Source organism: Oncorhynchus gorbuscha, linkage group LG01 (genome assembly GCF_021184085.1).
Source record: "Oncorhynchus gorbuscha isolate QuinsamMale2020 ecotype Even-year linkage group LG01, OgorEven_v1.0, whole genome shotgun sequence".
Lineage (NCBI taxonomy): Eukaryota > Metazoa > Chordata > Actinopteri > Salmoniformes > Salmonidae > Oncorhynchus > Oncorhynchus gorbuscha.
The window spans coordinates 62119641-62145992 of record NC_060173.1 but is presented as its reverse complement, the minus strand read 5'-3'; the positions used below and the strand labels follow the sequence as shown (position 1 = coordinate 62145992).

At 40.4% G+C, this 26352-nt stretch overlaps 1 protein-coding gene across 1 annotated transcript in view; it reads right to left on the bottom strand.

Annotated features, from left to right (window-relative positions):
• b4galnt4a (beta-1,4-N-acetyl-galactosaminyl transferase 4a) overlaps positions 1-26352 on the bottom strand; it is a 470997-nt gene that overhangs the window by 137545 nt on the left and 307100 nt on the right. Inside the window, exons 4-7 of the mRNA XM_046358032.1 lie at positions 25257-25352; positions 25041-25131; positions 23341-23441; positions 1056-1123 (exon numbers count right to left, since the gene is read on the bottom strand). Coding sequence (XP_046213988.1) covers positions 1056-1123; positions 23341-23441; positions 25041-25131; positions 25257-25352 — 356 coding nt within the window. The remainder of the gene's footprint in view (positions 1-1055; positions 1124-23340; positions 23442-25040; positions 25132-25256; positions 25353-26352) is intronic.

The window sequence follows — 26352 nt, the reverse complement described above, 5'->3', positions numbered from 1 at the left end:
CGGCCTAAACATCAGCGTCACAGGTAACTTCCACAAACCTTCTTCTACGCCATTAAAAGGAACATAAAAGTTGACATACAAATTAGGATCTGGCTAAAAATACTGCATGCAGAACTCTGTAAAAATGTTCTCTGTATACAATGCAAAACCCCAAATAATGCATTCAGAGGAGAATTAGGCTGATCCCAGAGAAAGATCAAAATCCAGAAAAGAGCCGTTAAATTCTACAACCACCTAAAAGCGATTCCCAACCCTTCCATTACAAAGCCATCACCTACAGACATATGAACCTGGAGGAGAGTCCCCTAAGCAAGCTGGTCCTGGGGCTCTGTTCAGAAACACAAACGGGCCCCGCAAAGCCCCAGGACGGCAACACAATTAGACAAAACAAAATCACGAGAAAACAAAAATATAATTACTTGACAAACTGGAAAGAATTAACAAATAAAACTGAGCAAACTAGAATTCTATTTCACCCTAAACAGAGAGTACACAGTGGCAGAATACCTGACCACTGTGACTGATCCAAAATTAAGGCGAGCTTTGACTATGTACAGACTCAGAAAAGGGCAACCATTGAAGAACAAACACCATTGTAAATACAACCCATATTTATCTTTATTTATTTTACATTTTGTACCTTATTTGCACATTGTTACAACACTGTATATAGACATAATATGGCATTTGAAATGTCTTTATTGTTTTTGAACTTTTGTGAGTGTAATTCTTCTTGTTCATTTTGTATTGTTTATTTCACTTTTGTTTATCTATTTCACTTGCTTTGTTTAATGTAAATATATGATTCCCATTCCAATAAAGCCCCTTAAATTGAAATGTAATTGAATTGAGGATCAATTGAGAATCATTGTCCTGATTAGCTATGTTTGGTGTTGTTATTGTTTGGGCTGTTATTGTTGACAGCTTAGACTTCCAAGTTCACTCTGCATGGCCTGCATCAGATGCAACAAATTGTTGGTGAAAACTATGCTGCTTTCCACTTTTCTGTGTATCACTCTGTCTGTGTGCATGTGTGTGTTGTCACAGGTACTTACTGCACAGACTTTGAGGACTGGGACCTGAACTTGCTGAACTCCCCTGGAGCAGTCCACTCAGTCCCCAGCTGTAACATACAGGAGAGAAAGATTAGAAGAGTGTGGGAGACGGGGAGGAAAGAAAGGCAGAAAAAAGATAGAGGGAGAGAGAGAGAGACAGAGAGGAAGGAAGGAAAGATATGTAGAGGTAGAGCGAGGGAGAGGAAAGAGAGGTGTACAAAAACTAAAGAAGAAAATAATAGAGCAAGCATAAAAACATGAACATAATATACTTTGTTGTACATTGAGTATACAAAGCATTAAGAACCACTCATCTTTCCATGACATAGACTGACCAGGTGAATCCAGGTAAAAGCTATAAACCTTTTTTGATGTCACTTGTTAAATCCACTTTGGTTCCTCCTTTAAAAGTTGCATCATACTGCGGCACACCTTGAGGACTGCCGCAGCATTCTGTGGTACGTCATTTAATTGTCAGACATTTTTTCTGTTAATACAAGTTAGTGCTAGTTTGACCACCAGAGGGCATCTTTGAGAACCATTCGATGGTCTTCCATATTGCAAGCTTGCGGGAGACCGGGGTTCAATTGTCCGACTGGGAGGAAGGAGTAGGCTGTCCTTGTAAATACGAATTTGTTCTTAACTGATTCCATATATGTTATTTCATAGTTGTGATGTCTTCACTATTATTCTACAATGTAGAAAATAGTAAAAATATAGACAAATCCTGGAATGAGTAGGTGTGTCCAAACTTTCGACTGGTAATTTGATTAATTTTATGGTGTTTCTATTCCATGAAAAATGAAAAACCTTCTGGGTTTCTCTTAGGATGGAATGGAAAATATGGTGCTGTACAACGTGATGGTCGGCAGTACAGTACAGGAGGAATTTAGCTAGATTTTTTTTAAAACAAAGCTTAATCATGCTCTCTCTCTATCCTTCTGTCTCCTGTCTGCAGGTATGTTTTGATGTTAGAGAGGAAGCCAGTCCCGTCATCGCCACCTTACCCGCTCTTAAGATAACCTTTGGACTGACTGGGAGCCCAAGGCTGGTTAGGAGACACCGCAAGAGACACTATGTAATTGTGATGAACTGAGAAAATATTAGGGTAGCACTGTAATTTATTAATCATATGCTATCTTCTTGACGGCGTAGTGTGTTACTAATGGTTTTCTTTGAGATTGTGGTCCCAGCGCTCTTCAGGTCATTGACCAGGTCCTGCCGTATAGCTCTGGGTTGATCCCTCACATTCCTCATGATCATTCATGCCCCACGAGGTGAGATCTTGCATGGAGCCCCAGACCGAGGGTGATTGACCGTCATCTTGAACTTCTTCCATTTTCTAATAATTGCACCAACAGCTGTTGCCTTCTCACCAAGCTGCTTGCCTATTGTCCTGTAGCCCATCCCAGCCTTGTGCAGGTATACAACTTCCCCTCTGATGTCCTTACACAGCTCTCTGGTCTTTGCCATTGTGGAGAGGTTGGAGTCTGTTTGATTGAGTGTGTGGACAGGTGTCTTTTATACAGGTAACGAGTTCAAACAGATGCAGTTTATACAGGTAATGAGTGGAGAACAGGAGGGCTTCTTAAAGAAAAACTAAAAGGTCTGTGAGAGCCGGAATTCTTACTGGTTGGTAGGTGATCAAATACTTATGTAATGCAATGAACTGCAAATTAATTACTTAAAAATCATACAATGTGATTTTCTGGATTTTTGTTTTAGATTCTGTCTCTCACAGTTGAAGTGTACCTATGATAAAAAATTACAGACCTCTACATGCTTTGTAAGTAGGAAAATCTGCAAAATCAGCAGTGTAGCAAAACCTTCTGTAGCTCAGTTGGTAGAGCATGGCGCTTGTAGCGCCAGGGTAGTGGGTTCGATCCCCGGGACCACCCATACGTAGAATGAATGCACACATGACTGTAAGTCGCTTTGGATAAAAGCATCTGCTAAATGGCATATATTATTATATTGTATCAAATACTTGTTCTCCCCACTGTATATCAGGGATGGGTAACTGGTGGCCCGCGGGACGCATGCCACCCCCACCCCCCCACCCCTCCTTTGCCTTCAGAACAGCCTCAGTTTGTCGGGGCATTAAAGCCTTCCACAGGGATGCTGGCCCATGTTGACTCAAATGATTCCCACAGTTGTGTTGTATCATTACACACACACATACACACACACAAACACACACACACAGTGATGGAGGAATGAAGTTGTATTATTCAAAGCAGAGCTCTCTTAAGCTCCTCTCAAGCATTCACTCACTGCTTCCCAAATGGAACTCTAATTCCTATATAGTGCACTACTTTTGACTAGGGCCCACACCTCTGTCTGTGTCCTTGATGGCTTAAAACTGATCACCAGCTTGGCATCGTAAATGAAAAACTTCATTACAGGGCAGAGGGTGAAGAATTGTGCCACTGGTACAACCAAGGTCAATTAATGGAAGAACAAACTGGAGGGATATGAGAATGTTTTCGGCCCACGTTTGGAGGACAGTGAACTGGTTCATATCAAAAATACTTTTCTATGCATGCATTTGTTATTGGGATCCCATTCACTCCATATAAACCGGTATGCTGTTACTACTATCAGTAGATCTGTTATACAATTGTTATAGCATAATATTCATAATAGCAGTTACAGCATGTTTTTTTGCAATCCTCTCCACCAACTCATACCAGCACTCTTATAAAATAGCATGTCATTAAATAGTAGTATATGAGCTAAGAGCCCATTCCCTCCCTCCCAGCTTCCCTCACCTTTAGCTCTTACTGTATGCTGCATGGTTGAGAGACGCATCTATTTTTTTATTTAACCTTTATTTAACTAGGCAAGTCAGTTAGGATCAAATTCTTATTTACAATGATGGCCTACATTGGCCACGACGCTGGGCCAATCGGGCACTGCCCTATGAGACTGGTTTCAAACTGAGATGCAGTGCCTTGGACCCCTGCGCCACCCGGGAGCCAAATAAGAGTGGGAGTGTGATGGAGAATAGTAGAGAAAACCACAGGGGATCACTTCTTCCTCCAGAATACTGACTGAATTATTTGTTTTATTTATTTATTTAAAGGGGACAATGCACATTAATCAACATCAATATTACAATAATGCAACATCCATGTAAATGTAAAAAAAAAAAAAATGGAAATACATTACATCCAAAAATATATCATTTTAACAACATCAACAACAACACTATCATCAACTGTCGTATTACATATACTGGGGGAGACCAGATGCTGCTGGAAGTGGTGTTGGAAGGTCAGTAGGAGGCACCCTTTCCTCTGGCCTAAAAAAAAATATCCCAATGTCGCAGGGCAGTGATTGGGGACATTGCCCTGTGTAGGGTGCCATCCTTCGGATGGGACGTTCAACGGTTTACAATTGGCTCATTCATCTTCTCTCCTCTGTAACTATTCCCCAGGCCGTTACTGTAAATGAGAGTGTGTTGCCATTTAAATAATGGTTCAATAAAAATAAAACCAGGAACCAGAGATAATGTGTATAGATTTGAGCCATGTTTTCTATTTAAATGTAAAAGTACAATAATCAGTGCTTTTGTTTTCTATTTAAATGTAAAAGAGAAATGAAAAAGAAAGGATGAGATTAAACAGATGAGAAATGAGAGATCGAGAGAGCCTGCCTGCCAGGAGCCTCTACGAGATGCCGGACTCATGAGGCTCCCCAGCGCCTCCTCTCTGCCCCACAGTCGCATCCCAGCCTATTAATTTCCTCAACCAGCCGAGGAAACTAACGAGAACCCTGCTGTTGCTGATCCGTAATGAAAGAATAAGGCCAGGATCACAGCGGGCTCAGCTTTAATTGTTAGTGTTGGCATTCTCTCTGGTTTGGAAGCAGGGGAGGGCACATTTTGTGGTGTGGTAACTGATCCCCCCTTCTTAGTTCGTACACAGAGAGAGAGAGAGCTTATTTCTGGGCTGCTGTTTTAGTCTGACAGGAACACACACAGAGAAATACACAGAAACACACAGAAATAATTAACGCAGGCACACACAGAGACACAGACACACACACAAACAGTATGAGACACACACACACGCACACACATACACACACGCAAACTCACACACACAAACTTCCTAGGAGGGATGTACAGACTGTCCCTTCACACTCTCAGGAGCCTGTAGAACATGAGCTGTGGAGCTGCAGCTAGTACCACTGCATAATATTACCTGTATCAAAGTGTGTCTAACAGTGTAATTTTGTCTTGACATCAAATGTTTCAGACCTAAATAGTGGAGTTTCGAAGTGTCAGCTTGAAATGTGTCTGTTTCTGATAAATAGTGCAGTGTTTGACACAAATCAATCCAGCTGCTTGAACATATCCTGACACATTTGACACATTGCGTCTGACAGTTTACAGTAATGTCAGTATTCCCTCAAAGTAAGGTCATTGGCTATTGGCGAGATGGTGCGGAGGCTCCGTCGGAGGGAACATACAATGAAATCACGTCAAATTTTGAACTGTTAACGTCGATGTGGTTATTTTTCAAGTGCAGTCTTAAGAAAATGGCAAGGCTCTCCACAAGCAGTGACTTGATTTCAACAAGAACATTTTAATTGACCCAACAAAGTCTACGAAGGATTTCAATAACTAGCCGGGGTAAGGGAACAATTTATACATTAGATCTAATGTCTGAACATCTAATGTTTGCTGTAAATTTAAATGATTTGCTACCACCTGAATGAAGAGAGCTAGCTAGATAGCCAGCTGACTTTTGGCTAGCTACCAATTTAGATAATGCAATTTAGATAATAACATTGCTAACTAGCAGGGAGGAATACAAGTATTTAATAACTAACTACAGTGCCTTGCGAAAGTATTCGGCCCCCTTGAACTTTGCGACCTTTTTTCACATTTCAGGCTTCAAACATAAAGATATAAAACTGTATTTTTTGTAAAGAATCAACAACAAGTGGGACACAATCATGAAGTGGAACGAAATGTATTGGATATTTCAAACTTCTTTAACAAATTAAAAACTGAAAAATTGGGAGTGCAAAATTATTATTCAAGCAGAAGATGACTCAAGAGGAGATGAATGGCAGTTTGATTTTGGAAATACACCTCCTACAGCTATAAAAGTGTTTCCTGAACTTACTGTATGTTTCTTTGGAATGGTACTTTCATCATGCCCACCTCCCCCATCATCTGTTGATCACAAGTTCTCTTAGCTGCAAACTATTAAACCAGATAATGTTATTTATGCAAAGAAATTTGATATCCATTACTCGGAGTTAAAGGAAAGGTACTGCTTGGTGTAGCACATCATTTTTGACCAACCTTAACTTGGTGATGCAGTCTTGATTCGTAGAAACATGAATTTCATAAAATGTCTGTGTCCAGTTGCAGGGGACCAGTTTGTATTGAGAAAACACTCAGTTATTAAAATAAATACTTTATTTGCTCCATGAAGTAATCCAACAATGTGTACGCCGCCATCTTGTATATTTCCTGTCTTCTCTCATTGATCGAGACAGGTGTCTGTGTAACAGTATAATTTTAAACCGTCCCCTCGCCCATACCCGGGCGCGAACCAGGGACCTTCTGCACACATCAACAACAGTCACCCACGAAGCATCGTTACCCATCGCTCCACAAAAGCCGCGGCCCTTGCAGAGCAAGGGGAACTACTACTTCAAGGTCTCAGAGTAAGTGAAGTAACCGATTGAAACGCTATTTAGCGTGCAGCGCTAACTAAGCTAGCCGTTTCACATCCGTTACACTCACCCCCCTTTTGACCTTCCTCCTTTTTCCGCAGCAACCAGTAATCCGGGTCAACAGCATCAATGTAACAGAATAACTTTAGACCGTCCCCTCGCCCATGCGCGAACCAGGGACCCTCTGCACACATCAACAACAGTCACCCTCGAAGCATCGTTACCCATCGCTCCACAAAAGCCGCGGCTCTTGCAGAGCAAGGGGAACTACTACTTCAAGGTCTCAGAGCAAGTGACGTAACCGATTGAAACGCTATTTAGCGCGCACTGCTAACTAAGCTAGCCGTTTCACATCCGTTACATCTGTCATCATGACATGCAGCACTTTGGGGTGGACGCTCACTTGTCTCGATCAATGACAGAACAATTGAAAAGGGGCTACCTAGTCAGCTGTACAACTAAAATGTGTCTTCTGCACCTCTCTGAATCAGAGAGGTGAGGGGGGCTGCCTTAATCGACATCATCAGCACTGAGGGAAGAGTGGGTTAGCTGCCTTGCTCAGGGGCAGAACAACAGATTTTTACCTTGTCAGATCAGGGATTCGCTCCAGCAACCTTTCGTTTACTGTCCTAACGTTCCTACCCGTCAGGCTACCTGCCACCCCGCATATTGTTGGATTACTTCATTGAGCAAAACAATTGTTTATTTTAACTCTGGAGCATTTGTTTTATTCAAATGGATGCCTTGCAACTGGACATGGACATTTTGAGACTCCTGTTTCGAGGAATCAAGGACAAAGACAGCATCGCCAAGCTTAGGCTGTGCTACACGAAACAGTACCTATTCTGTAACTCCCAGTAATGGACTCCAAAAATCTTTGGTTCAATCACATTATCTGTCAAAATCTGTAGCTACAGTTCTCTGTACTTCACTACACCTTAGACACACTAAAATGTACTGTTCATTCTGATTTTTGGGGGGCATGTTACTTTTACAATATAACATTCTTGTTGAATACCCAGTTACCTTTTTGAGTTAGCCTTAAATATTGTACACTCCCCTGTATTTTAGATTGACAAATCAACATTATTTGGATATATCTGAATATCTAACATCTGTTTGATGCTACAGAGCCCTGTAGAGATTATATAAATATATTCTGTGAATGCATAAAGGCAGACACATTTTTAGGAGATTGATATCCTTTATACAGCTTCAGTACACTGGCAATGGTGTTAGGCATGCTGGGCTGTGGAAGCAGAGTGCTTGTGGCGAATGGTCTTGTCCTGTCTGTGGTGTAAGGCCAGTTGGATAAGACTGCTGGAAATGGTGTAGGGCTCGTAGACCTTAACCACCAAGTGTTTGGACCTCTTGCAGAACATTTGCTGGCACTGCATGTCTCCTGGAAAGATATGGTTGTGTTGTTACCATTTTACGGTGCATTTGGAAAGTATTCAGACCCCTTGACCTTTTCCACATTTTGTTACGTTACAGCCTTATTGTAAAATGTATAAAATATTTTTTCCCTCATCAATCTACACACAATACCCCCTAATGACAAAGCAAATTAGTTTTTTTAAAGAATTTTTAGCAAATGTATTTGAAATAAAAAACAGAAATATCACATTTACATAACTATTCAGACCCTTTACTTAGTACTTTATTGAAGCATCTTTGTCAGCGATTACAGCCTTGAGTCTTCTTGGGTACAGTGGTTCTTCCTTTAAAAGTTTTGAGTTTATGCCATGATCATTAGTGGTAGATTGTGGCATTCTGTCATTGCACCACACTATCACAAGGGGGAGTTAGAACTATGATCTATCGGTAGTCTAAACTGTGGCACAAATTGACTCTCTTTTTGTAAATTAATGGAGGTGTTTTCAGTCTGATAGTCTTTAATAAATAAATGTTTTGACTGTTTTGACCAAGTTAATCTTCCCATTGTGTCAGGATTTGGCCAGGGTTGTTCCGGTTTTTGGTCACTAGATGCCCCCATTGTGCTTTTTGACCTTTTGTTTTCCCTTGATCCTTTTATTTGTTTTTTCCATTTACATTTAAGTCATCCCCATCCAGAGCGACTATTGCATTCACCTTATGACATCCAGTGGAACAGCCACTGTGCATCTAAATATTTTAAGTTTACCCTATCCTGTATTGTGGGGTTTCAGGTGTTAAACCCTGTCCTGGCGTCGTGAGGGAGTTTTTCCACCATTGGGGAGCCAGTTTTGATTTGCTCTCAGTGGTTTGCCCTTATTTGGGTGTAGGGCCTGACAGAGCCTGGAGGTACTGAGGTGCCCTAGTATGGTCTTGTGCGGATGCGAGCTTCAACTGGAAGCCAGTGGAGAGAGCGGAGGAGCGGGGTGTTGATTGAACACAGGTGGACTCTGGATGAGTTGTAGGGGTTTAATGGCACAGGCAGGGAGCCCAGCCAACAGCGAGTTGCAGTAATCCAGACGGGAGATGACAAGTGCCTGGATTAGTTTTTGTGAGGCAGGGTCGTTCTGGTTTATTTATGTTTTGAGAACGACAGGGTGTTGTCCAGGATCATTCTTTTGGGAGGAGGACTAAGAGGAGGTTTCCCCTGATTGTATTTAAACCCTTAGTTTTCCTCAGTTATTTGCTCTGTGTTTGTATGTTAGCCAGCCTAGTATTCTGTGTACTCTTGTTGATTTACTCTTTTGGAATTCTGTTTTTTGTTCTGGTTTATTTATTTTTTAGGACTTTTATGCTATACCTACCACCTTTGGATTTACCTTTTTCCTGAAGGACTTCATTAAAAATACACTGTCTCAAGTACTGCTGTGTCTGCCTCATCTTCTGGGTTCTGCCGACCATTCGTGGCTCAGTTGGTTAATTGACTGTTTCTCACTCCGGAGACCCGGGTTCGTAACCTGGTCCTGACATATTGTGTGTGTGTTCAATTATTTAAATATGCCTGCTCTCAAGCTTATCCTTTTCTTAACAATCCTGTCGTCTCAGATTTTCAAAATATGCTTTAGAACCAGAGAAAATCAATAATTTGTGTAAGAGTGGTGATAGCTAGCTTAGCATTTAGCGTTAGCATTTAGCACGCAACATATTCACAAAAACCAGCAAAGGGATCAAATAACATCATTTACCTTTGAAGAACTTCAGATGTTTCAATGAGGAGACTCTCAGTTACATAGCAGATGTCCAGTTTTTCCTGAAAGATTCTTGTGTAGGACACATCGTTCCGTTTTGTTACTATGCATTTGGCTACCAAAACGAACCAAAAATTCAGTCACCTACACGTCAAACTTTTTTCCGAATTAACTCCATAATATCGACTGAAACATGGAAAACGTTGTTTTGAATCAATCCTCAATGTGTTTTGTCATATATCTCTTCATTGAAATGGCAGTCCTAGAAGCCTTCTTTGTTCTCTGATTCGGATGGAAAAATACCGGTAGCTGACTTTTGCGCACCAATTTCCACGCAGACACCGTGCGGGACACTTGGCAATTGCAGTCTCTTATGGTCAATCTTCCAATGATATGCCTACAAATACGTCACAATGCTGCAGACACCTTGGGGAAACGCTAGAAAGTGTCCGTTCATTCCTGTCGCATTCACAGCCATATAAGGCGATCATGGAAAACGTACCCTCAGAAATCCTGTTTATTTCCTGGTCGCTCAAACATCTTGGTTTTGCCTGTAGCTTTTGTTCTAAGGCACTCACAGTGAAAATCTTTGCAGTTCTGGAAACGTCAGAGTGTCTTCTGTCCAAAACTATCAATTCCAAGCATAGTCGAGCATCTTTTCGTGACAAAATATTGCGCTTAAAGCGGGCACGTCTTTTTATCCAAAAATGAAATACTGCCCCTAGAGTCTTAAGAGGTTAATCCTGCGTTTGTTGATTGCATATTTTTTCCTACTTGGCTATGCTAATAAGCTATGTCTGCGGTGGTGGTTTGACATAAATATGTGCTATGTTTTCGCCGTAAAACATTTTAGAAATCTGACTTGCTGGCTAGATAAACAACTTGTTTATCTTTCATTTGAGCTATTTTACTTGTTAATGTGTGGAGGTTAAATATTTTTAGGAATATTTTTGCGCATTGTGCGTTATGGTAATGAGCTTGAGCTGTAGTCACGCTACCCGCACAGGAATGGGAGTCTTAACAGGTTTTAAGTACTCTAAAGTTTTCCAAACATCAGGCAACCGCAAAATGTCGGGTAAAGCATATACTGTACAGTATTTCTTCATCAACATCTATATGCTTTCGTTAATAAAAGAATGATAAAAATACTTTCAAAATGCAGATGTTTACTTCAATTATCAACAGGACAATACTCTTGCCGAGTTTAGAGACTTTAAATATATTAATGGATCCATCACGAATTACCATGGGAATACATTTCACTGAATGACATAGCATGGGGACTGGTCTTGATAAATCAATCAGATTTTAATTTGGAAATATTAGGATTATTTTGCTCTTCACTATCACAATATTAAAAACATTTAAATTCATGAATTAAAATCACTTTAGGCAACATGTTTGAGTTCATCTGATGAAGGTGCACATGGGCCTATGTATATAATGAATCTAAAATTCGGAGGGCAGAAATTATTAAATATTAAAGCATTAGACCTCTTACTACAGGCATCAGTCAAACGAAAGTTGCACTTAAATCCAAACTGGTTCTCTAGAAAATTAGTAAGAATGTCTCACCCCATGTTCAAGAATGGCCTTTTCCCTTTGTTCAGATTACAACAGCTAATTTTCAGGTATTTGAAAACGAAATCATCTACAAAATATCATAATTTTTTTAACCAGCCATAGAAAGTTGGTTGTAATTTCAGTTTAATCCACCAGAAAAGACAGATCAAATACTCCATCAAATATTGTGGTTAAAAACTTTATTTTTTGATAACATTTAAAAAAAGGTATAATTTTTGTAAATTATATCATAAATAGGACTGGTGGAGTTATGTCACACATGCAGCTAACACAAATGTATGGAAATGTCTGCTCTACCCAAAATTACAACCAAATAATTGCAGCATTACCGCAAAAAAGGAAGAGGCAAGTAGAAGGGGAAAAACGTAAGGAACTTGTCTTTCAGCCCTGGAGGCTATTAGCAGGACAATAGACATGATGTGGTCCCAAAAACACCTTTCTGACATAGGGTCCAGCATATCTCTTGATGATGTCATTGAATGTCTCGCCAGCTTTGATCCATGCCTTGGCCTGCAGCACACACATTTCTTTGTTTGTCAGATGAATCTTTGGGTCGAAGCTACAGAGCAGTACAAAAGAAGAGAATACACATGTTTAATGTTCTGAATTATATATATATACTGTTTATATACCTTTTTTCCCCCTCTGTTTCTCCCCTTTAGAATAAAGGGGTTGCAAGACGGTTGGTCCAGTTAGGCTGAGAATCGTCTTTAGAGGAGACCATGACTCCAGAGAATGAACCCTTGTGTCAGGAAGTCTGGATGAACTATGCCTTGAGATAAAGAACATATTGGGACTGAGAGAGAACTTCAGGCTCCAGTACAAGGATGTTGAATTTGGAAACAAATACATGAATCTGACATCTACAACTGAAATTGAAGGTAAAAGTACTTTGAAAGGAATATACTTACCCAGTGAGGACACTAGCTCTGGCATGCCAGTAACCCCGCACAGTTGGGGACCCCAGCTTTTGCATCCTAGTAGCACCATTCAATGTGAATTAAACCTTCTTATCTCAAAGCTGAAATAATACATTATTGAAGGCATGACAGAGGAAATAATCAAGTACACAGCATACCCAAATGATTCCCAATTAGAAGAGGTGGCTGAAGCCTTAATAACAAAGACCCACCATTGTTTCAGAGATAAAAGTATCCCGCACCGGCCTTGATGGATGGAAACACTGCCTTAAGTACAAGATGGCATACTACCCCAAGTTTGAACGACTTGGATGCCCAGGAGTCCACGTCAACTTCATAAAATATAAGTGGCAAGGCCAGTGAAAGGCTGCCTCAAACAAAGAAACCGAGGAGGGCAGATTTCTGCCTAAACCACCCTAAAGGGAAAACCTCTTGATGGAAGTGAAAAAGAGGTACAACAAGATGGTGATCAATGAAAATAATTGAGTGAACCTTTCTCATACAGAAGACAGGGGGTGGTTCTGGACAAACCAATGATTGCTGAATCTGAAACAGATGGCCGGCATTGTTAAAAGTGAGCGAAGTAAGTAAAGTGACGTGCTAGATTTGGTGTAAGCGCTTGAACAATCAATTGTGTGATTTAAAGCTAGAATTCTTATTTGCTAATTAGAAATGAATGATATATACCCATTGATTCATTAACCTGCAGTTGAATGACCAAAGGCACCCTCTAGTGGACCCATGGGTGGGATTTCATTCTTGTTGTTTATAATTTAGTAATTAATCAACTTTTTTTTTACAACGAAAATCCGAGCTCTCAGCCAGCCAAATCACCAGTTGAGATCTTTATCAGCCTTTCTCCCCTCCAACACAGGGCCATAAATCGTCAGCTGTCAGTAGCGGCATAAATCACCAGACCCTACTCAGTCTTCCTCACATGTCAAAAGTGCACCAAAACTGAGAACCTCAACTCTGATAACTCCTTTTTCAATACACAAACAAAATGACCAACTTCAAAACTTGAATAAAAAAAATCAATATTATATATTATCCCTGCTCACATGTCAGCCTTTGAAACCATGTATATCCGGTTTGATGACAACAATACATTTCCCAATAAACCACCAATAAGCCACTCTCTGTTTATTATCTATGCATAGCCACTTTACCTCTACAGACATGTACACATTACTGTTAGGAATTTTATGAATAATGATTAAACAATATTTACATTTAAATAGAACTATAATTAATTTAACTACCCTGTTTTACAATATCTGATTAATAATGTTACTTCCTAAGAAAGAGGTTATGTAGCATGGATAAGGAATCATTGGAAATTATAACCATTGTGTAGGAAGGAATGTGTGTGTGTGTGTCTTAAGTAAGCAAAGCGGGTCATTAACCTATGTTTGAACCGACTCAACTATAACTCTGTGGTGATCAAATAAGACAGCGAGAGCCCCTCCATGTTTTCTGCATCTGGAACTGTCTGCTAAAGTGGTAAAAAATGATGGTGAGACTTCAGGAGTTAATCCAGATATATTGTGTGTCATGTATGTGCGCCAGTTAACTTTTGAACCTGCTTTGTCCTGGTCGAGAGGAGGAAGGACATTTTAAAACCTATGACATCATATGTGAAATATAAGCTGTTGTACATAGTTCTAGGAGCAGCGCGTTCTTGAGAATAAATGCTATTGGCTAATTTTGATTGACTGGTCTCTGTCTATTTTATACAAATAAGGATCTTACAAATTCTTAGAAACAGATAGAGTGATTTTAATTGAATTGGTTAATGAACACATATAGGAATGTGTTATAGGAATTATTAAATTCCTTTGACAATTACGTACATTACAATTACTAACCGTTGCCCCCACACATTGAATTTGTATTTATTATCTGTTATTATCTGTTACACATTTATTTATGTATTTATTATCTGTTATTTTTCTATTTTCTTATTTTTTTCATTTTTATTTGTATTTATTGTTTCTTCAGTTTATTTAGTAAAAACTTGAACACTTATTTTTTCTTAAACTGTATTGTTGGTTATTAAGGGCTTGTAGGTAAGCATTTCACTGTAAGGTGTACGTACACCTGTTGTATTCGGCGCATGTGACAAATAACATTTGATATGATAATCATTTCAGATGTGCTAGAAAATATTTCCTCATTCGCATAGTGCAAAATGGCTAATGCTAATGTGTTGATGTTTTGGCTACACAGAAATTGATTTCTGGAAAAGATGCACAAATGTTTTGCGCAGCACGTATGCACATTTGGTTTAGTCTTTCAGCCTTCCCAAGATGTATAACTTGTCCTATTCGGTTGAAGTATCACTATAGCATGTATGCGTGGCCCTCTCTTTGTAGTGAATTAGCGCGTGCCTTTCAGAAAACACAGTGTTGTACACAGCTTGTATGCAAGGAACACATGACCTACTAGCCCACTGCGCTTTTGTATCGATCTGGTAAACAATTGGATAAGTCTTTGTCATTTAACAGCATCACCTTCAGTCTATCCTGATAGTATTTGAGTCACATATACAAAGCCAGCGCTGTCCATGCTTGGACCTTAACATGGCTAGCTGTTGTTCAGCACATGGACTTGCTTTGGTGGCAGACACATTCGAGCAGGTAAGAGATGGCCTTATTGCTGCTGGACATTACTTGTAAGTAGAAACATTGCGTATTTGTATTGATTATTTCTATTATTGTTATAGCTAGAATGTGTAGGTATTGTTATAATGTTAGTTACATAGCATGACAAGTGTTCAGGTTTCATAGAATGCCATTGTAGCCAGTAGCTTTCATATATACAGTCATTGGCTTAGCCTAAACAAAGGGGTGGAGCAGTATCATAAGACACACTATAAGGCAAACAAAACATTCAGATTGTATATTTTAGAACACTAGTAGTATTTAGAATCCTTTCAACTCTGTTCATCACATATCTTTCTGTCATGGAAAATGGATAACTTTATCGCCGGAGAAACTTGAATCAGAGATGCTAGTCTACCAAGATACTCAACCAGCGACTTCCTGTAATTATCTCATGCGGATGGAAGATTAATGTAGAAGTCAATGGAAAATTGTGATGTTCTAAGCTCCAGGAAGTAATCACATTTTGAGCCAAAGTTGGTTATCTTGTATTTTACTTAGCCTAGCGTGCACAAGCCGGAAACATTCTTCTATCAAATACATTCCATTCCATGTTCAGTTTTAGAAGCGATATAAACAACAAATCAAATCACCAAAGAACACATTAGAAATTAGTATTTTGTCATGTTCAATGTGGATTATTCAATGGCATAACCCGTTTGATGCTTCCAGTTTAATGCTTCCTTAATGGCTAACGCCACCATACATTCATGGACGTTGCCCTGTACACACTGTATTGTGTAGAACTGTGTTGGATTTATGGATTTTTTTTCTATTTGATATTCCCCCTGCTCAGAGGGAACCTCTATCCTGAATGAAACCTACAAGTACTCCTGGCTGGCCTAGTTAGTGTTGTATAGCCTATTTTAGCCAATGCAAACACAACACTATTTAGGATATCTAGTTTATTCAAATGGTATCCTGACTCGCTGAAATAAATCCTGAACATGCTGCAAAGCAATTGTGATCCTATAAGGACCCTGTTTATAGAGTCTGTACACTATGCAGTTTAAAAAAGAATGCAGTTAGTTGAAATGTTATAGATAGTCTGTAGCATCTAGAGACTATCCAAATAAAGTGTTACCCACATTTAGTCTACTAATATTTGACATATTACATACAGTATTCATAAGTGTAAGAGATCTTAAATTATCAACAAATACTGGTCCAATAATATTTTCAATGTTGCAAAGAACCTGTAAGTACACTACCCTAATTTACATGTGTTAACTGCTTATTGCACGTATTCATAAATTGTTCACATACAGTTGAAGTCAGAAGTTTACATACACCTTAGCCAAATATATTTAAACTCAGGTTTTCACAATTCCCGACATTTAATCCAGGTAAAAATTCCCTGTATTAGGTCAGTTAGGACTACCACTTTATTTTAAGAATGTGACATTTCTGAATAATAGTAGTGAGAATGATTTATTTCAGGTTTTATTTCTTTCATCACATTCCCAGTGGGCCAGAAGTTTACATACACTCAATTAGTATTTGGTAGCATTGCCTTCAAAATGTTTAACTTAGGTCAAACATTTTGGGTAGCCTTCCACGAGCTTCCCACAATAAGTGGGAAGTGGGTGAATTTTGGCCCATTCCTCCTGACAGAGCTGGTGTAACTGAGTCAGGTTTGTAGGCCTCCTTGCTCGCACACGCTTTTTCAGTTCTGCCCACAACTTTTCTATAGGATTGAGGTCAGTGCTTTGTGATGGCCACACCAATAAATTGACTTTGTTGTCCATAAGCCATTTTGCCACAACTTTGGAAGTATGGTGTGCTTGAGGTCCTTGTCCATTTGGAAGACCCATTTGCGACCAAGTTTTAACTTCCTGACTGATGTCTTGAGATGTTGCTTCAGTATACCCACATACTTTTCCTGCCTTATGATGCCAACTATTTTCTGAAGTGCACCAGTCTCTCCTGCAGCAAAGCATCCCCACAACATGATGCTGCCACTCCTGTGCTTCACGGTTGGGATGGTGTTCTTTGGCTTGCAAGCCTCCTCCTATTTCCTCCAATCAATTATATTTTTGTTTCATCAGACCAGAGGACACTTCTCCAAAAAGTACGATCTTTGTCCCCATGTGCAGTTTCAAACCGTAGTCTGGCTTTTTTATGGTGGTATAGGAGGTCATCTGGTTATGTCGATATAGGACACATTTTACTGTGGATATAGATACTTTTGTACCTGTTTCCTCCAGCATCTTCACAAGGTCCTTTGCTGTTGTTCTGAGATTGATTTGCACGTTTCACACCAAAGTACTGTCACGCCCTGACCTTAGAGATCATTTTTATGTCTCTATTTGGTTTGGTCAGGTTGTGATTTGGGGTGGGCATTCTATGTTTTTGTTTTCTATGATATTGTATTTCTATGTTTTGGCCGGGTATGGTTCTCAATCAGGGACAGCTGTCTATCGTTGTCTTTAATTGGGAACCATACTTAGGTAGCCCTTTCCCTCCTTTCAGTGTGGGAAGTTAACTTTGTTTGTGGCACTTAGCCCTTAAGCTTCATCTCTAGGAGACAGAATGTGTCTCCTTCCTGAGCAGTATGACGGCTGCGTGGTCCCATGGTGTTTATACTTGCGTACTATTGTTTGTACAGATGAACGTGGCACCTTCAGGCATTTGGAAAATGCTCCCAAGGATTTGGCTAAGGTGTATGTAAACTTCTGACTTCATGCGCTAGAGCTTTGCACACTCTCATGAATGCAATAATTTACGTAGTCAAGATTTTGAGAGTGTACTAGTACCAAAAAGCATAATCTTACGTGGATGAATAAATACATTATTTGATCATGTAAAAAAAACACTTTATAATACATATTCTATTGAATCATTTCAACTCACCCCCCTTTAAAACGTGTATTTTCATTAATTTTTACACTATTTCCTTGAAGGTAAAGTGCAGTTTAAGACAATTTGAGGGCACACCACTTGTTATCCACTGGATAGAGTACATGTATAATTCTACACAGACATGATGTTAGTAATCACAGCTCTGCCAACACCACCCGATTGACAGCCACCTGCACACACACACACACACACACACACACACACACACACACACACACACACACACACACACACACACACACACACACACACACACACACACACACACACACACACACACACACACACACACACACACACACACACACACACACACACACACACACAACTACATCATATCACACGTGAAGTGGATGTATTGTAAAATGTAATTGCCCTGCCGGTCTAGCATGGGGTTGTGAAGGAGTTGACGAGAACCACAAAACAACCCACAACACTCACACACACCTCTCCCCCTCTGCCTTTCCTTCCTGCTCCTCTCTCTCACATGCACATAAACTAAACAAGACGATGTTGAAGACCAATGTTGACTCCAATGGCAGTTGTGTCAAGTTTTTTGATGCCCATGGAAAACTGTTGTGCTTCAGAAACCCAGCAGCGTTGCAGTTCTTGACACAAACTGGTGTGCCTGGCACATACTACTATACCATGTGCTTAATTTGTCAATTGGGAGGTGGAAAAATACAGAACAAAAAGCCAGAGAGGTGGGTGACCTGGGGGGTTCAGAGGTACCGGAACACATGAAAGAAAAATCCCTTATAATAAAGCATTTCATGCATTATCATCGCAATTGCGTACTGGCATAGAACAGTAAAGCAGAGAGAGGCACTTCCAGAAATTGCACACATGGGGAAAATGTTTAATAGCCTATGGTCCGGAAAAACATTTTCCTTCTACATAAATTTAGATGACTGGAGACTTCAGCAGGATATTTATTAATAGCTTACAAATGATCGAAATGACAGGCTATACTGAAAATCTGAGATCAATAAAAACGACACTGTTTTGAATCCATCAATAGCCTAGGCCTAGGTGTGTGGAGACCCACATATTGTACAATATGAGGAGGAAATTATAGTCCTAAAAAAAGCTTTCCAGTTTCACTGACTCACCCAATGAGGCGCAGGCCACTCACCAGCCATGGCCAATGCGCTCATGACAAAAGCTTATCTCTCTCTTACTTTGTAAAACAATGATGTTAGCTCAAAAGGTCTATTTGGAAGTTGATAACTGGGTAGCCCACAGACAGATTATTATTCTCTTTTCAGAATGATCTGTGTTTTCCCGCAATTGTATTTGAAATTTCGTGAAAGGCCTGTTTTGGATGACAGCAGTAATTCTGTAACTTTGGCAAATGTATTTCAATTTATCAGGGGTGTTGCGGCACCTCCAGCACCCTTCCCGCGACTATGATTCTATAAGGAAATAAATTATTAAGTACAACTCTGTAAAGATGGGAGTTTCATGCTCAGAGCAGGGATATGGAGAAAGATCACTTAAAGTGAATCTCATTCTAGTTCTGTGAGAAATGCAGGTGGCTTCTCTCTTTCACCACAGCAATGGCCACGCATTGGTCTATATAAATGTAAATAGTCCGGGTGGCCATTTGATTAATTGTTCAGCAGTCTTATGGCTTGGGGGTCTTATGGCTGTTAAGGAGTCTTTTGGACCTAGACTTGATGCTCCGATACCACTTGCCTTGCGGTAGCAGAGAGAACAGTCTATGACTTGGGAGACTGGATATAGTTCTTGGATGGCAGGAAACTTGGGGCATACACACTACCCGCTGTAGCGCCTTACGGTCAGATGCCGAGCAGTTTTCATACCAGGCAGTGATGCAACCGGTCAGGATGCAGCTATAGAATTTTTTGAGAATCTGGGGACCCATGCCAAAAAATGTTTGTCTCCTGAGGAGGAAAAGGTGGTGTCGTGCCCTCTTCACAACTGTCTTGGTGTGTTTGGACCATTATAGTTTGTTGGTGATGGGGACATCAAGGAACTTGAAACTCTGAACCTGCTCCACTACAGCCCCATCGATGTTAATGGGAGCCTGTTTCAGCCTGTTTTTTCCTAAAATATTATTTGTTTAGGACAAATCGCTCCGTTTTCTGCGTCACGTTTAGCTACGAAAAAAATCTGTATCCAGGATTGTGTAAATCTATCCGCAAGCTCATTAGCATAACACAACGTTAACTATTCATGAAAATCGCAAATGAAATTAAATTAATCTATTTGCTCTCAAGCTTAGCCTTTTGTTAACAACACTGTCATCTCAGATTTTCAAAATATGCTTTTGGACCATAGCTAAACAAGCATTTGTGTAACAGTATTAGTATTAGTATTAGCCTAGCATAGGATTATGCCTCTATTTCAGCATGCAACATTTTCCACAAAAACCAGAAAAGAATTGAAATAAAATAATTTACCTTTGAAGAACTTCAGATGTTTTCAATGAGGAGACTCTGTTAAATAGCAAATGTTCTGTTTTTACAAAAAATATTATTTGTGTCGACTAATCGCTCCGTTTTGTTCATCAAGTTTGGGTAAGGAAAAAAAAAATCATTAAAACGCAAACTTTTTTCCAAATTAACTCCATAATATCGACAGAAACATGGCAAACCGACGTTTAGAATCAATCCTCAAGGTGTTTTTCACATATCTATCGACGATAAAATCCATCGTGGCAGTTGACTTTCTCTTCTGAAGAAATGGAACGCGCATGGACCTACAGATTACGCAATAATTTCGACACAGGACACCGGGCGGGACACCAGGTAAATGTAGTCTCTTATGGTCAATCTTCCAATGATATGCCTACAAACACGTCACAATGCTGCAGACAATGGGGGGAAACGACAGAAAGTGCAGGCTCATTCCTGGCACATTCACAGCCATATAAGGAGACATTGGAACACAGCGCCTTCAGAATCTGGGGCATTTCCTGTATGAAACTTCATCTTGGTTTCGCCTGAAGCATTAGTTCTGGGGCACACAGATAATATCTTTGCAGTTTTGGAAACGTCTGAGTTTTGTCTTTCCAAGGCTGTCAATTCCATGCATAGTCGAGCATCTTTTTGTGACAAAATATCTTGTTTAAAACGGGAACGTTTTTTATCCAAAAATTAAAAGAGCGCCCCCTATCTCGAAGAGGTTAACTCTTTGCCTGTTCGTCTGAGGGAATGGTGGGAGTTCTTATAAGCGTCTGGACTTGAAAGCGGGACTCTCTATCCTTTAGCTCATTGTGGATTTTGCCTTCTGGCTTCTGGTTGGGATATGTATGCATGGTCACTGCGGGGAACAAAGTCGTCGATGCACTTACTAATGAAGACGGTTGCTGAGGTGGTATACTCTTTAATGCCATTGGATGAATCCCAAAAGGTATTCCAGTCTGTGCTAGCAAAACAGTCCTGTAGTGTAACATCGCGTCATCTGACCACTTCCGTATTGAGCAATTCACTGGTACTTGAGCAAGTCACTAGCAAGTCACCTGCTTTAGTTTATGTTATAAGCAAGAATCAGGAGGATAGAAATGTGGTCAGAGTTGCCAAATGGAGGGCGAGGGAGAGCTTTGTAAGAGTGTCTGTGTGTGGAGGAAAGGTGGTCTAGAGTTTTTTTCCCTCTGGTTGCACATGTGACATGCTGGTAGAAATGAGGTAAAATGGATTTAAGTTTGCCTGCATTAAAGGCCCACATCCAGTAGGAGTGGCGCTTGTGGATGAGCATTTTTTTGTTTGCACATGGCCTTATACAGCTCGTTGAGTGCGGTCTTAGTGCCAGCATCGGTTTGTGGTGAATAGTTAACAGCTACAAATAATATAGATGAGAACTCTCTTGGTAGATTGTATGGTCTACAGGTTATCATGAGTTATTCGACCTCAGGCGAGCAATAACTCAAGACTTCTTTAATTCTAGACATCGCGCACCAGCAGTTATTGACTGTTAGACACACACCCCCGCCCCTCGTCTTACCAGACGTAGCTGCTCTGTCCTGTCCTGTCTCTGTCTCTGTCCTGCATCGCCCAGGAAAACCCAGCCTGCTCTATATTATCCATGTTGTCGTTTAGCCACGTCTCGGTGAAACATAAGATAGAACAGTTTTTAATGTCCCGTTGGTAGGGTAGTCTTAATCGTAAATCGTCCCGTTTATTTTCCAATTAATGTTTGCCAATAATATGGAGGGTAGTGGTGGTTTACCTATTTGCCCACAAATTCTCACAAGGCACTCCACCCTCATCCACCTTTTCTCTGTCTTTTCTTCACGCGTATGACAGGGATTTGGACCTGGACTCGTCAAAGCAGTATAACCTTTGTGTCGAACTCATTCAAAAATCTTCGTCCAGTTTGAGGTGAGTAATCGCTGTTCTGATTTTCAGAAGCTCTTTTCAGTCATAAGAGATGGTAGATGCAACATTATGTACAAAATAAGTTACAAACAATGCGAAAAATAAACAAAATAGCACAGTTGGTTAGGAGCCCGATAAATAGCAGCCATTCCCTCCGGCGCCATTATCAATATAAGACTACAATGTTGTGCAAACCATAAACCCAGGCCAGCCCAACACAAATCAATTCTTAGAATATCAGGCACTGCTTTTTTTAGGGTGCAGGGTGTTTTTTAGGGTGTTTTTGAGGGTGCAGCCAGGAGAACTACAGAGGAGTCAACTTGAATTAACTGTGAATGCTTTTATTCAAATGTTTACAACAACAAAAAAATACTAACAGTGAAAAATAATGTTTCATGTCACAAGATGTACCAGATCCTGGCAAATGTGTTCCGGAACGAAACTGTCCAAAACTGAGAGGTACCGGACCCTGTTCTGATCCGGCTCAAATTAAGTAATGACCATACCCCGTTCACAGGCACTTAAATATTTTGTCTTGCTCATTCACGTTCTGAAAGGCACACATACACAATCCATGTCTCAATTGTATTAATGCTTTAAAAAAGCATTCTTTAACCTGTCTCCTCCCCTTCATCTACACTGATTGATGTGGATTTAACAAGTGACATCAATAAGGGATCATCGCTTTCACCTGGATTCTCCTGGCCAGTCTGTCATTCATAATGTTTTATACAATCAGTGTACATACACACACATATGTGCCTTGATCACTAGATAAAAACAACTAGATTAAAGAATCAAAAAACAAATGGTAAGAAACCCATATTATACATGCTATATATGGTCACGCCCCCTCTCATAAAAACCCCATACACGCCAACCTCATAAATCACAACGTTGACACGCAAAGTATCCTATATCCCTACTACTGTGATAGTACCATAGTACTGGTATATTTTAAAGGGATATTGTTCAGTGTTTTACCCTAATCTTAATCTGGAAAACTATCCCTTTAAGGGTGAATAGAAACTAAATGAAACATAATCGAAAGAAAATAATAGAATAGAATAGTTTGTGTTTGGTGCAGTCCTTACCTGTCCAACGTAGACCAGTAGTCTGGCATTGAGAGGGCTCTCGTCAGGACTCACCCAGAACTCAGAGTTATCATCTGACGACACCGAAAACTGGAAATCACCTGGGAAATAGAAATATAGTCAAAATGGTGTGTGTATGTGTGTGTGTGTGTGTGTGTGTGTGTGTGTGTGTGTGTGTGTGTGTGTGTGTGTGTGTGTGTGTGTGTGTGTGTGTGTGTGTGTGTGTGTGTGTGTGTGTGTGTGTGTGTGTGTGTGTGTGTGTGTGTGTGTGTGTGTGTGTGCTGAGGCAGGACTGACAGACACAGTGTCCCCAGTCCATACCTAGAGCAAGGCCCCAGCCTTCAGTAACTCTCTATATAACTCTATATAACACTCTGTCAGTTGCTGTATGGGGATTTGGGGCCTGGTTCTGTAGCTATATTTATACAGCTGACCTCACTAAGAGAAAGAGTGTGTGTGTGTGTGTGTGGCAACGGAGTAGCAGCAGCACAAGTACACAGTATGCTTCTGCTCTGGAGTTAAAGCTCAGAGGCCAAGACAGGAATGGTCAAAAACCACATAGACTGAGTGATAAGTGTGATATGGTTGGAGAAATTACAATATTATGTTATAATACTGTTATTGCATCAAATGGTTGTTTTATGCAACAGAATAGAGGATTATTATAACTCTATTGTGTTTGTGTGAATTAAAAGTGTGCCTCTGGGACAGTGGATTTACGATGGATTGGTGATAAAGACCGCATTCCATAGCATGATTAGTGTCTGTGTGACTGACTGTAAGGTACCAGGTAGAGATGGCTCAGGGCCAGACCCTGGTTTCTACACAATGAGGACAGTATTTACAGAAGATATGGTTGGCTGTGAATTATTAGTAACATTGTGACCCATTGCATACATCTGTTGTTTGTCATGAATGGACTTGGCTATAAAATGCTGTGGCTCAAACCAGCTGGTTGAGTTCTCAGTGATCACCTCCAGGGGTGATTACTGACCAGCTCCATTACTGCAGTAATTAAATAATAAAGTTGGATTGTTCTGAAGAAATCTAAAAGTCTCTCCTTTTGATTACAATAATTCCACCACAGTGGTTTGATATTATGGGGGTTATGGTGTGTGTTGGGTGACTCTTAAAGGGACATTTCACTCAGAAACGGAAAGTAATGTCAAGATGAAACCGTGTCCCACGACATCAATAGTGTAGATCAATAGTGTAGATCCAGCTGTACGCCTCAATCTCAAATGAATGGAAAAGATAAGCACTGTCTAATTTCTTGTTTTTAGAAAAAAATATTTTCCATTCATTTGGAATGGAGGCATATAGCTGGATTTATACAACTGATGTCATTGCACATGGTTTCATCTTGACATTAGACTACTTTCGAGGTTGGAAAATGTCAATGTTTACTTACGAGTGAAATGTCCCTTTAACTGATACTATGGAGGTTATCCATCTAACCTTTTGCAATAGCCCTTGAGAGGGTCTGAGAACCTCTGATAGGGTTCTACTAGGGGTACTTGTCAAAGGTCTCATTAGTGGATGGCATTTAGCCCAAGTTGAATTGAGTCAGTTGGTAGGGCACTTGGTGTAGTGTTAGTCACTTGGTTGGGCATTTATAGGCAACTCCACCCAAGGGCACTTAATCTAATGGAACTCAACCTCTAGGGTGTAAGTAGAAAGTATGATTAGTGGTTTCTCACCATCTCTGTATGGATGAATGAAACCAAATATTCGGAGGCCGTAGTTCTTCCATTTTGGAGCCACAGCCAGCTTCTTCACCGTAGTTCTCGTCTGGAATGATAGACGTGTACAAACCATAAGATGAAGACCTGAACATGTCTGACGGACGAACGGACAGACATAGAGAAGGCAGACAGACGGACGGACAAACAGACAGAGCTCTACAGTATACTCACATGGGGATATAGAGGGAAGTGCAGGTTCTTTCGGAGCTGGGCTACAGACGAGCCACACCAGTCCTCAAACACATGGAGGTTGGCCTGCCCTTTGAACTGTGGAGAGAGAAAGAGAGACCAGAGAGAAGGGACTCGTTAAAATATATAATAACAATACTGTACTGTCACTTAACAGACATTTTTATCCTGACTTATAGTACAGTGAGTGCATATGTTTTCAGTGTGTGTGAGTGTGATCCTTTAGGGAACTGAACGAGCAGCATTGGCATGGCTAGCAACACACTCTTACCAACTAAGCCACATAGGTTCACTTTCTGTTCATCACTTCATAACAACTGATCTAATAACCTAATAACTCTAACCTTACTTAAAACACTACAACTGAGTAGCACAATGGTGTGATGATCAAGCCATTACTGTTATTTCTACCAATCTATAATACCATGGATTCTAGCATAGTGATCCCTTCCATTACCCTCAGGGACGGGCATCAGAGCATTTGACACTGACAAAATAAGAGGAACTCAGAGCTGAGCCTGAACATTGTGTGTCTAAGACAGCTCGGCAGAAAAAGACCAGCCCCAGAGTTTGACATTTGTCTGCATTAGCTCAGCTGCATGGGGGGAAACAGAGGACGCTCTGAGGACAAAGAGTTTGGAGCACACACATCAGAAGACATAACAGACTCAGAAGGTTTGTGTGTCATCAGAACATAAAGGGAAATTAAGGGTGACTGGTTTGAGTCCCTCGCATACATTGCAGCCTATGGGTAAACAGCAGGGGGTGGTGAAGCATACCCCAAAACACACACACACACACACACACACACACACACACACACACACACACACACACACACACACACACACACACACACACACACACACACACACACACACACACACACACACACACACACACACACACACACACACACACACACACACACACACAGAACACACAGATGCAGAAACGGACATACACAAGCATGCATATTTATTCTATTTTTTATTTAACCTTTATTTAACTAGGCAAGTCAGTTACGAACAAATTCTTATTTACAATGACGGCCTACCCTGGCCAGACCCGGACGACA